A 13,333-nucleotide genomic window follows, 5' to 3' on the forward strand; every position below is an offset into this window, starting at 1 on the left:
ACTAGAAGTTATTTGATTCGTAAATGTACACACACACGCTCACATTCCTCTTTACGTAAATAAATTTGCGATATTTGCTAAATTTGGAGTTTACAGTAAGTATATTGTAACACAATTATAGATTTTTGAATAACATTCATGTTTTCTCTGCCTTGATAGAATTAGAAAGCAAGGCAGATAGTGTTCAGCTAATTGATTATCAGCCCACATTGAGGAAAGTAGGAAAAAGCGTAACGTCCAATGATTTTAAAATTAGTTTCGACACATCTGATGATGATGACCTGTAAAATATATTTACTTGATCATAAAGCTCAATGGAGCGAAGCTCCATTCACTTGACATATTCTCCAAATTTTTTTTAATAGCAATATTTGCTTGTTGGTTTTTCAACTTACATACATATGTATAAATCTATAATTTTCACAAAATAATGAGATATAAAGACCAAAAAAACCTTTAACTGAATTTTGTTATATAGCGCGAGTGTTCTGGTATAAGTATAGATATATCCTGTAACGAAAGGAAAAGAAGACATATTGCAATTTACTCATTTTCATTTATATATGGCGTTCATCATTTCGCTTCTGCAACAATATCAATATGTGTCGACAAAATGTTAAATTAATAGTTTTCAGCAAAAAAAATTAAAAAAAAAAAAATATCACATACTTAGTTAATGTTGAAATCTATTGGGCGAAATTAAAATTTTGCACTAATTTGACTTGCTACAACCATGCCTAGCAAGCTATGTATTTACTACACTCAATTATACATGTATATGGCATTAATTCCTTCGTGCTTAATTTTTATCAGCACTCGTCTAACTTGATCCTCTCCAACACAACATAATTTTTCACGATAGCTATCTAAAATTAGCTATCGACCATAAATTCATATCGGCTCCAAGGGCAATGACGTGGACTATTTAAAATTTTTCGCCCGTATACAATAAAATAAAATAAAACTCACAGAATTTTTTAAAAGCGTCAATTTTTTCAGAAAACGCTTATTCAGTTATAGAAAATTTATACTAAATTGCTTGAAAATAAGTTTTTAGATTATCTCAAAAATATTCTTCAATTTTTTTCAAACGATTTTACCACAGACGGGGTAGATTCCAAAATCCAAAGATATGCCCAAGCGAATACGAAGTAAGATCGCATGAGAATGGACATGTGTGTAGCAGTAGAAGCAAAAATGTACAAAATTAAAAATTCTGACGTCTATTTTATAGTTGCATAGGTAATAGGCAGTCACATTACCACAACGCAGTTTGATGAGATCCGTAGAGCCCCCACATACACAAGAAAACTGAGTTAGCTTCCCTTTAAAATGATATTATGGATATTCCCTAGATTATAGCTGCTGATAACGTTAATCTGTCTAATGATGATCACATATTAAAAAAAAAGTCTGAAACGATGTTTCCAACGGACAACGAAGCATTTCCGGAAAGCAACACCGGTTTCATTGTTTTCCTAAAGAAGTAGTTTTGATAATGTTTCTCCATAGATAACTCAGCATATGCTTGACGATGATATCAAGAATATTACAAAATATATTGAACAAACCTGGAGGATTTCAACTGTTTTCATTACACGACACGTTTGAGCAGGACGAAAATGGCCCAAAAGCTCCTTAATAATATCACAAGTAACTAAATTAAAATAAATATGTTCCAGGTTCAATTCTAATGCCTTTTAAGTTGATCTTCATACCAATATAAGTGAATATGAGTAAGATTCGTTTTCTTAATTGTAGAAGGACTACATTGGCATAAAAATTAAAATGGAACGAATCTACATAACTTTTGCTCAATTGAAGTATATGAAGTATGTGAACGATTGATAAATGATGAACTTTTAATGATTTGTAGTCCGAGATTTATTGATGACGGCTCGAAACATAGACATTAATTATTATAAATTATTTAGGGAATATTCCTACATTACGCTTAGCATGACGTTATAGAGCAAACATCAATCAAACTTCCTTTTGGCCTTGAGTCCCAATCTCCTAATATTGCACAGCGTTTGCCCACTCATTTGTGCGATCAAAAGCACGTTGTGTCTATTTTTTACTAAATATGATCATTGCTCGTACATTATATTTTGTTAGCTGGAAGCCTTTGTCAACATAGCGTGTTATGCTTTTTACTATTCTATTAGTTTAAATTCAATAGGTTTCGCTTTCAAAATACTACTCACACTATACTCTATAAAATTGCTTTTTCATTTTCCCTTGCTTTTAAATTGCATTGGAAACTGACACGAGTACTAACATCGGAACATTGTCGTCTCTTTTTCCACGTGAATGTGGACCTGGTCCTGTTGACTCCTTACTTTGCTTTGGTCTCTTGCACAAATTGCATTTAAAAATAAATTTCGTTGTTCACGGCACCATTTTAGTCTTTAAAGAAGTGGCTGCTTCTTAGAAAGCAATTGCTAGATGGTATTTGCTGTTAAGTGGTGGTGTTGTATATACGGATCTGGCTTGTTTTCAGAATAAAAACCGAATTTCCCCGTTTTTTCGTTATACCTGAAATCATTTATGGAAAGGAACTGGCTACCAAGCTGCTAAGATTAAAATTTTTATATATATAAATGAACACCACAATAAAACATTTATAAGCATCTGTCATTTTTCAACGTTTTCAATTGACACACTTACTATTCCAATCTTATTTAATGATTATTCTAAGATTGCGCAAGGCAGCGTGAGACCGAAATGATTGTTGAATGTTTCTATAATGGAATTTATTTAGTTTACAATGTTGAAAGGAATATATGAGCAATGAAGATATATATGTTGGATATGGGATTTGGGAAGCAAGGATATAGTAGATATTTCCTTTTGGAAGTACACTTGGTGGCACGAGTCTTTGGTAGATGCAGTTCTCTGGTTACCATCCATGCTGTAAAACTTGTACCATGCGTTCAAATAGTCTGCAGAGAGTGAACTAAGTTAACTCACTATTATATTTAAAGATACTTTTGCATCGTTTTTATAGGATTTTTTTTTTTTTGCATACCTGTTATAATAAAAAAGAGGACAAAATAAAAAGAAAAACTTTCGCATTTACTTTTGTAATCGATAATACAATTATTAGTTAGGAATCAACACTTAAGATACGTTCATTAAAAAATGCACATTTTGATTGCAGATACTGTTTTACATATTTGTAGTACTAAACCTTGCGAATCCATACCACTCCACTTTATAAACATTTGTTCTTTATTGAAAACAGGGGTCAACGAAAATGCGTGACCGAATTTCCAAAAGTAAAGTTGTTTCTTTTTTTGTCCAATGGTCCACGGCAAGTTGTCTACAAAAATCGTATACACGCCATGCCCAATAAGATTTCATGTGCTTCAACAATAGTGTATTAAGATTCCTTTGTGATTTCTAGCAAATGTATGGTGTGATTGCCAATAATATCTGATATTTCAATTCCAGATGCTTTGCCTATGTCTTCACTATTGATTAAGATCGCACGAAGTTTCCACTTTTTAAGCAATGCTTCAATGCACCAATCAGCACTACGCTCCTGATAAGTGAAAATGAACTTGGCTGAAGGATTCCGATCGAGAAGGAATGATATAGTGACAATGATATCCTCGAAAATTGAAGGATCATAAAAACAATCTGCTGCAATTATGATATCTAACGGGCCCAGAGAAAAAACGCTATTGAGCAATAGACCCCAACTAAGTCCAATCACCCTAATGTCACGGCCAGGCACCAAGTTGTTATGTTCACACGAGCGCTGTATATGAGCCAATGATTTAGGCAGTATGCAGTTATCACTTAAGATCACTTGTGCACCGCACTTCGCTGCTAAAATACCTGGCAAAGCAGTACCAGCACCCAATTCCAATATGCGTTTGCCCACTAATGCACCACGGCGTTCCCACAAAAACCAAGCCAACACTGGTGCGCAAGGCCACGTGTAAAAGGAATAACCACTTTGCAATAACTGAATAAAAAGAACAATTATATAAGTTATAAATACAACATCCTGGATATTTTTGTGATTACTTCCGGTATTTGTATTTCCAATTTTTCCAATGATTCTTGTCTTGCTGCGTTTGCGCTGGTAGAAGCTACAGGCTCCTTAAGTGACGATATTGACTCTATGCCGTTATTAGATTTGGTGAATACAAAATTTCTAATTTTTTCGTTCTCTCTTGTCACACCGGTGGTCAAAGTATTTGTTGTTGCTGTTGAGGAAGATGAATTTGAATCATTTCCATCACCGCCGTTTAATTGAAAATGACCACTTGTCATTCTTTTTTATATAAAAGTCCTGAACACTACCTGTTGGTCACAAGTTGTAGTATAAGTGCGGGGCTCATAAGAATTGCTATTAAAAATTAGTCAATAATGTATTTATATTAACTACAAATTATAAACGTATAGTGCAAGAATAAAAAAAAAAGCCTTTAACCTAGTACAGTCGGCCCTTTTTTTACACGTTGTTTCATCCTTCATAATTCGGCTATTACTTCTCTTTAAAAAATTTCAAGCGCATGAAATTAAAAACACAGTAGAAATAGTAATGTTTTAATATTGTTTTTGTTATTTTTGTGGTCAAATATCCTGTTACTTCTATTTATTTCCATAACACTAGTAAATTTTTATTTCTGCTTAGGTTGTCGTTTTTTATCATATAATTTATTTTCTCTTAGAAAATCTTTTATTAATATTATATATTTATATGTATATATATATATATACTTTTTTTACAATATTGTACCAATAAAAAGCATTGTTTAGTTAATGATCGTGCGAAATATTTGAAATTGTTTGCATTGTTTGCACACTTTTTTTAGTAATGTTTTTATCTCGCTCTATATAAAATTCTCATTAAGAATTCGACAAAAACGATACAATGCCCCGAGTTTATCTACCAATCCCATGCCCATTCTCAGAGCTTAGGGAGCTGACACAATTAGGCGTTATTACTATTTTTGGATTGGTACTTCAACTTTACCGGCTTTTTACAAAACTTTATGGGAATTGAGAAATCATATGGATTTGCTTGCACACATTCATATAAAATAAAAAGAAAAAATCGTGTATTTTTTATTTATTTCTATTAACGTAATATACGAAGTCTTTCATTAGACTAATAAATGTGTACTACAAAGAAAGTTTCAAGTATACGATCAATAATACAAAATATAATACAGGTCATAGCATAATATAACAAGGAAATATAATAAAATAGGAAATGATGCAGCATTTATTATACTCAACAACTTTTAATTTATAATTTAAGAATTAAAAGCTAGAAATTGCGAAATGGTTCCGGAAGAAACTAAAGTCACATAGAAGGATGAATAAGAAATTAAAGAAGACGAATTTAAGGAAATGTCCCGGAGAAGAAGAAGAAATTAAAAACGATGTCATTAAAGATGACTGCAAACCAACAAAGATACCGTTAAAACAAGACCTACTAGTTACAGAACCAACGAGAAAGAGAATCGATGAACACACAGATAAGTTGCAGATTATAGATAAGGCTGATTATCCTACTCATTACTAGAAAAATGTGAAACGAGTTTTCATCGAAATGCATTATTAGAACGAAAAAAATATATAGATTATTCTTTATATATAATATTTTTTATTAATAAATCTATGTTTTCATATAAAATTTCTTAATTTCTTCAATTTTACAATATTTTTTTATCATATATGCTGCAGCATTCAAATTTCATCCCACTTCATTTCCCAGCAAGATTTGACATTTGACTTTTAAGCTATATAATCTTAATAAGCATTCCCTCAGTTATTAATTTTTTCTTAAAGCATTTTAAGGACAATGAAGACATATCGACGTAAAAGAAATGAAAAATATGAAAAATGACTAAAAATCCGAACAACAAAGAAAACGCTCCACGCTTGCAATTACAGTTTACAATGAGCTACTAAATTGAAAAGAAAACTCGCAGAGAGCCTGTGAGACTCAACAACACACACACAGAGGTATATATACCTATCCGTTATAAAAAAACGAAAAATAATTAACAAATTAAAAATTAAATCTTTGAGTCGAACGTTGTTAAACCATTATATAACTAAATCGTTACCATTTAAAAGTTGTTCTAGAGAGTCTCGGTACGAATGCTTTATCACCAAATAATAAATTTCAAAACAAGTAAGACTGCTACGGTCATTAGATACCTTACTCTGCTTCGCTTAATTAGTAATACATGAAAAACTGTGCATTTATTCCCATGAAAGCCTGGTCTTCCTCTTGCTGCTCATACATTTTGCTGGTCTTCCTCTTGCTGTTCATATATTTTGCTGGTCTTCCCCTTGCTTGCTTTCATATTTGAAGATACCCGAATTTCAACGTCGTTTTATTATTTTCAAGTTGCTTTCTCGCCATAAGAACTCCTATATATGATTCGATCTCAAATATAGATCTGCGTGATCCAAATTTCCTATGATTGACATATTTTCATCATAAAGTGGTAACGATTAGTCCTTTAGCATACAAAGCCTTATATTTGATTAAAATACCCGAAAAATTATGGAACTACGTGGTTCGAATTCGGTAAGACCTAATTTTTTTGGCCAAGTTATTATTATAAACGAATTTTCATCATGAATTTTACAAACTTAGGTGTTTCTTTAATTAAAAAATATTCACTTTTCCTAGCAGCAGTTACACGACAAAAGTCTAATAAATTGCCCCAATCCGATCGAAAGTTTCTACACCAATTTAGAATGCCGAAATACTAATGCCAAGCGATTTTTGCCATGAAATTCTACAAATGGCCTATAATTCTTGTAACGACTCATCAAAATAAGGTGTTATATTGGGAAAGGTAAAAAAAAAACGTTCGTCCTTAGGCCAAAACACATCAATATACCAAATACCACCAAAATATCTCGAGAATTCTCACCTGCAGGTTGAGCACCAAAAACGTGGGCAGACCAGCTTAAATCGATTCCAAAAATTGTTCGGAGTCGTTCGGTATAATAAAAGATGGGTTTACTTCAATTCCTTCTAAGTATTACAATCGTCCGCCCAGAAAACTAGGGGTAGACTTGTCATTTTCTATTTCTATTCCCACTGCGACTGCGTCGGCGACAGCTATAGTGTTCTTACATTTTGAGCACTTTTGGTATACCTTTAAATGGATCCGGCAATCGATTTGAAGTATTTAAAGAAGTCTTGGATGGAATCAAAAAATTTCCTACCGATTTAGTTGACATAATTGTTTACAATAAAAAAATGTTCGTGTACTCGTCACCGCACATATGGTCTTATTTACAAGTATTCAAATTAATATTCTTTAGATACTGCGGTAGCCTAAAAGAGGATAGCAATCGTTTCTTTATCCATTTAATTATCATTGGATGAGATGATTTTTGAATTTTGAAAAGACTTGGCACGAATATGTTACATGTAAGAAAACGGTAGTCAGTATAACTTAATTTATGAAAGATTGGCAGAATTCTATCATACTATAAAAGCTAATACAAACTTAAAACGAAACATCAAATGCATTGTCTAATCAAGGTTCGGCCAGCATTTATCAATAATAATAATAATAATTTTATAAGTCTGCTTCAAGCCACAAATTTTTTTATTTGTTTGTTAGCCGCGATGCACATCAATATTTCAATAGTTGGCGAAGTTGTAAAAAAAATCTTCCTCCACTTATTTTACGTCATCGCTCATATGACTTTAAAATTTATAAATTGAGTAGAGATAAAATTAATTTTAACATCAATTCCTTAAATTCTTGGTGGATTTTATTTTTCTAGGGACACAATTTTTAAAAACACTGTTGTCGTGTTATACCTCTTTTTGCAACACTGGATTTCTTCTCCTCCTTTCATTTTCAACTTGCTCCATTTGTGTACGAAAGATCGTGCATATTTTAACTGAGGAAAGTTAAAACATTCAGTTACAAAAAATTTATGTTCGAGTACATTTGGCAAACGTGTAAAAGATGGAAAATTGTGAAGAATTAGAGAGTAACGCAGTTCTTTTACAAAAATGTGGCGAGATTTTCTATGACACCTTAGCGACTCCGGACGTTAATGTGAGTTTTCAATGTACCTTTTGCCAGAAAATTTTCACTGAGCTATATGCATTCCTACAACACTTGCAATGTGAACATTCACCGATGCCTATAGAAGAGCTATCTTTTGAAAGTGATAAAGAAGAAATAACGGAAGAAATCTTGCTTACAGTAGAGGAGCGTGTTAACCAATATGTACGAACTAAAAGTGAGGATTCTGACTCATCAGAATGTATCTCAAAAAATGATAAAACCGAAATGGATAATGATTATAAGTCCGATGAGCTATCAGTAGATAAGAAAGAAAAGTATGACGCCCATTCTAAACCTCCTGCAGTTATTCGTAAACGTCGAGAATACATTTGTCCTCGTTGCTGTAAAGTATTCAAGAAAACTTGGGATTTAAAAGAGCATTTGCATATACACGATGGTCTGAAACCTTATAAATGTGAACACTGCCCAGCTTCTTTTGCATGCAAATCAAATCTTAGAGTTCATATGAGAGGTCATAGTGGAGAAAAATCTTTTGTGTGCCATTTTTGTACAAGGAGTTTTACGTCTACAACTAGTCGATACCGTCACGAACGTAGTCATACCGGTGAGCGACCTTACGTTTGTGAATTTTGTGGTAAAAGTTTTTCCACGTCGTCAGGATTAAGGAGCCATCGCAGCAGTCAGCATTTGAAAGAGCGAAATTTTGTCTGTGATATATGTGATAGACGTTTCAATAGACGTAGTCAATTGAGAATGCATCACACGAATATTCATACCGAAGTGCCGCGTACCCATGTCTGCGGGATTTGTGAAGCAGCGTTCAAAGGGATAATCGCTTTAAAAACCCATCTTAAAATTCATAAAGAAAAAACTTATGAATGCTCAGAGTGCGGCAAAAAGTTTGCTCAACGTGGCGGCTTATACGCCCATCGAAGGACTCATAAAAAACAGAGAGATACTTTTCTGAAAGATATATGGAAATAAGAAGTTTAAAAATAGAAAACTGTTGATAATCCGTTCCTTTTTTCCTTTTTAAGTTAACTATCGTATTCTAAATAAATTTGAGATTTAAAAAGGATGCTGCCCGTCCGTCAAATTCGTCCATATTTGGAATAAAACATGAATGCTAACTTTTTTCACAATTTTTGCACAAAAGTTAAATTATTTCTTCTTAATCACACTCAACAATACGTTATCAATCGTTTTGGGACATATGATTATTCTTAAAGAAGATTAGTTTAGATTAAAACAAAGATTAAATAAGTAAGGAAGTTAAATACGCCTTGAGGAGAATCTTTCCCACCTCCCACCTCAACACCTGAAACCAATGCAAACAAAAAAAAATCCTAAATACTTCAATAAATATGCCAATTGGTTGATCTCGCCGATTTTTACACTGCTTTTGTATGTTTTGTATGTTTGTCGAGGCGATTCACGATAGGTTTACTTTCAGACCAACAACTGCATCTTTTGGCTGCTGCGCGAAGAATCACGCCTACTTTTGGGCTTTCATCTTCATTTTTGTGACTGAGCATTTCGAAAATACCTGATACCCACACCAACAATATTAAATCAAGTCAGTGCCCAACACTAATCATACATATATATATCTTAAAAGGTTGTTGATGCATATGCCAGGGTGTTGCGAATAGAAAGTTATCTACTTAATTCTAACTTGCTGGCACCAACTATAATGGGGATCACGATGGTAATCGAAGATGTTTTATCTTGATCGGCTACTAAATTTCTAGAACTTCTCCGCAAGTATTTGATGGACTTCACCTGATCAATGTATGATATTCGTTAATTTTCAATATACACCGCACCAATCAATAGCTTGTAAATCATTAGATTTAGTAGATAGAAATTGGAATTTCTATATTTTTATTGTTTGGTAATAGGGATTTCATTTTGCAAAACATGTCAGTGATAAGGTACATTCTTTTTATCTGTTCTTTACACAGTTTTTTATTATTTTATTCAATATGATTTACAGTATTTGTTTCGCAAGTGTTTTCGAAAAGGAATTCTTTCGTATCCACGCTCCAGATATCCTCATAACAATCCGCATTGTTTCCTTTCAAAGATTCTTGCTTTAGTATATCTTCTAGCAAAGTATCTGTCTGTTTTTTATGGGTTTTTCGATGATTATATAAACCGGAATGTTGGGCGAATTTTTTACCACACTCTGAACATTTATAGGTTTTTTCCTTATGAATTTTAAGATGTGCTTTTAATGTAGTTTTTCCTTTAAAAGCTGCTTTACAAATCGTACAGACATGACTACGCGGCATATCTGTGTGTATATATGTGTGATGCATTCTCAATTGGGCAGGTCTACTAAATCGTTTATCGCATATGTCACAAACAAAATTTCGTTCATCCAAGTGTTGTGTGCGACGATGGTTGTTTAAGTGTGATGACGTGGTATGCCCCATGCCGCAGAATTCGCATACGTATGGCCGTTCACCGGTGTGACAGCGTTCGTGAGTATATCGTTCGCTTGTAGAAGCAAAGCTGCTCGTACAAAAATGGCACGTAAAAGGCTTTTCTCCTTTGTGTCGTCTCACATGAACTACAAGGTTTTGTTTGCAGGCATAGGAAGCCGGGCAGAGTTCGCATTTATAAGGTTTTTCATGACCTTCGTGTGTAGGTAAGTGTTGTTGTAAATTCCACTTTTTTTTGAACACTTTTTGACAATGGTGGCAGGTATATTCTCGGCGTTTTTGATTCGTTTTAAGTGGCTTCGACCTTATTTTGCGCTTTTTTTCTTCGCCAGGTGATAATTCCTTTTTGGGTGTAACATCTATATCTATTTCAGTTTCGTCTTTTTCTAGTTTAAATAATGTTGTATCTTCTACTTCACAATTGCCATTACTGTCTTCAGTGGTAAAGAAAACTTCTTCCATCTTACAGTCCTCTTGGGATTCTTCATCACTTGCCGGCGAAATTTCTTCAGTAGGTGTTGGCGGTTTATAGTGCTCACTTTGTAAATGCTTTAGGAATGCATTCAGATTCATAAAAGTCTTTCGACAAAATAAGCACTGAAAGCCCACACAGACTTCTGGGTCCGCTAATGTATCACAGAAAATTTCTCCACATTTTTGCAAAAGTACTACACTGCTTTCTATCTCCTCATAATTTTCTATACTTTCTTCACTATTTAAATCCATATTAGTTACTTATTCTCAAAATATTTAGCTTTTAGCATATATCGCTGCTAATATATCCACGTTCTTTCGTAAACAAATGATTAATTGCTCAGAAATATCGTATTTCCGTAAAAAACAGGAATGTTAAAGATTAAAAAATTCAAAATTATCTATGTGTTTCAAACAGCTCTGTTTTACACGCTGCTAAGTTGGATTTCGATGGTGAATCGTTTACTTAGCATACAAACGTCAAAGTTGGTTTGGTTAATCTAGGGAATACTTGTTACATGAATAGCGTATTGCAAGCTCTATTATTTATTGTATTTATTGTATTATTTGGCATTATGTATATATATTATAAATGGATTTTTACACTCCGCAACTTGAACGTAATGCAGAAGGATACATTGTCAGAACTGTATTAATCGATTAAACTCAATCATATACTCCGAAAAATTCAGGCAATTTTTGGACTTCAGATATATACTTTAAAACTGTTACCGATTGTTGCGTACAGTGTAGAAAATATCTTCACATTTTATCCCTGCGTTTACTAATCAAAAAGATCCCATAAAGTGCAATCTTTCTAAATCTGTTTGAAATTCTAAATCGACTAGATCATATCTATCAAACTCACGTTGCAAAGGACGCTTAAGAAAACTAGAGTGAAAAAATACAGAAACAGCCCTTGCTTTTTTTGTCATATTATTTTAATGCGGAACTCATTCTGTTGTACAGTTTTTAAATTATTAGAGTAAAAATCGGCAAATGGATTTATTCAATCAATCAAAAACGAAAACTAGGCCGAATGGACTCAATCAGCTGACTTTTTGAAAATTTCCCAATATCCAATACGAAATGTTACAAAAAAAATTGAAAAAAAAACTGCAAACAGCAATTAATATCACTATTGAATACTGCATTATGAAACGCAAGAATAAAACCCGTAATGTGGGAAGTCTGCGCAAAACTTTTGGCTGTCAATTTGACATTTGTAACTACTTTTTTAAAATTATTGACAAAGGTTTCTCAAAAATACTTCCATAAATTTTACTCTCAAAAAGACATTCTTACTCTTACTTATTTCACGAAAACAAGCAATTTTGCGCGGTGGCGGAAAATCTATATTATATATATAGCGAAAAAAAGGAAACTTTTCATTAAAATACTAGGATTTTTTCTACAAGAAATAAATGTGCGTTGTGTATAATATCAAAAACAAAAGTATTAATAGAAATCTTTGGGAAGTTTTCTTAATAAACTAATAGAAGAAAAAGTGTTGTTTGTGTTTGCTCTTTGCAGTGTTTTGTTAGGTATGTTGTGCTTTCAAGAAAAATAAATTTTCCAATTTTTCAATTACCTAAGTAATATTTGGTTTACCTGTTAAACAGTGAAATTATTGTGGTATAAAATAAAACGTTCCTTTTAAAGGTGTCTAAAATATAAATACATTTTATTAAAGAAAATTTTTTTCTTGAACAAAAATCCCACGAAATCCTGCCTAGAAGTTTTTCAGAATTAGGGGTAAGTGAAATTTTCCGATTGGTTTCTGGTTCATAGTAATTATGTGTGCGTATTCCTTGCAAATTTTGGTCATTTTCTTACCAATGCGTGCGAGGGTGGGGTGAGGTGCCAGTGGGATAATTAACTCCCATTGACAATAAGCAACTGCTGTTACAAAAGCAAAATTGATTGTTATGTTGTTGAATTTTGTTTTTTTTCCTTTTTTTTTTTATTGTTTCTTTTTATCACGGGGTTGTTACGTGCTTTTAAGGACTTTTTTCGCTGTACAGTGTCGTAGTTGGTAGAAAATTTTATGGAAATAATTGATTCGTTGGCAATTTATTTATTTGAAATGAAATTAATGTGAAAATAGGGCTTAATATGTTATAATAATAAATATAATTTTTTTAAAAGAAAGTAAAGTTTGCAGGAAATACACGCAATTAAAGTTGAATTGAAACTGTGTGGAAAATTAAGGACAACTGACCAGCGAGAAATTGGAAAATTTATCGAAAAATATCTGCAAATAGCATTTACATAATATTTATTTAGTAATTGGATTGGTTTTTTCGTTAATGTAGTTTAATTATAGTAATTTTGCACTTTAATGGAAAAATCAAATTCCAAAGAATCTTATAG

General features: G+C 32.6%; 3 protein-coding genes across 3 annotated transcripts; 1 reads left to right on the top strand and 2 right to left on the bottom strand.

The window, feature by feature from the left end:
- Positions 1 to 3,053: 3,053 nt before the first annotated feature.
- LOC119635184 (methyltransferase-like protein 23) lies at positions 3,054 to 4,434 on the bottom strand. The gene is made up of 2 exons (XM_038029865.1): positions 4,039 to 4,434; positions 3,054 to 3,976 (listed from the first exon to the last, which is right to left on the bottom strand). Exons 1-2 carry the CDS (start codon positions 4,285 to 4,287, stop codon positions 3,386 to 3,388), a joined length of 840 nt encoding a protein of 279 aa, XP_037885793.1. The 5' UTR covers positions 4,288 to 4,434; the 3' UTR covers positions 3,054 to 3,385.
- Positions 4,435 to 7,881: 3,447 nt separating this feature from the next.
- On the top strand, positions 7,882 to 9,348 carry LOC119635183 (zinc finger protein 239-like). Its single transcript, XM_038029849.1, has one exon. It carries the CDS (start codon positions 7,974 to 7,976, stop codon positions 9,021 to 9,023), a length of 1,050 nt encoding a protein of 349 aa, XP_037885777.1. The 5' UTR covers positions 7,882 to 7,973; the 3' UTR covers positions 9,024 to 9,348.
- Positions 9,349 to 10,015: 667 nt separating this feature from the next.
- Positions 10,016 to 11,244, bottom strand: LOC119634195 (zinc finger protein 300-like). Its single transcript, XM_038028226.1, has one exon. It carries the CDS (start codon positions 11,210 to 11,212, stop codon positions 10,016 to 10,018), a length of 1,197 nt encoding a protein of 398 aa, XP_037884154.1. The 5' UTR covers positions 11,213 to 11,244.
- Between the last annotated feature and the right edge of the window lie 2,089 nt (positions 11,245 to 13,333).

Source organism: Glossina fuscipes, unplaced genomic scaffold, assembly GCF_014805625.2.
Source record: "Glossina fuscipes isolate IAEA_lab_2018 unplaced genomic scaffold, Yale_Gfus_2 0, whole genome shotgun sequence".
Classification (NCBI taxonomy): domain Eukaryota; kingdom Metazoa; phylum Arthropoda; class Insecta; order Diptera; family Glossinidae; genus Glossina; species Glossina fuscipes.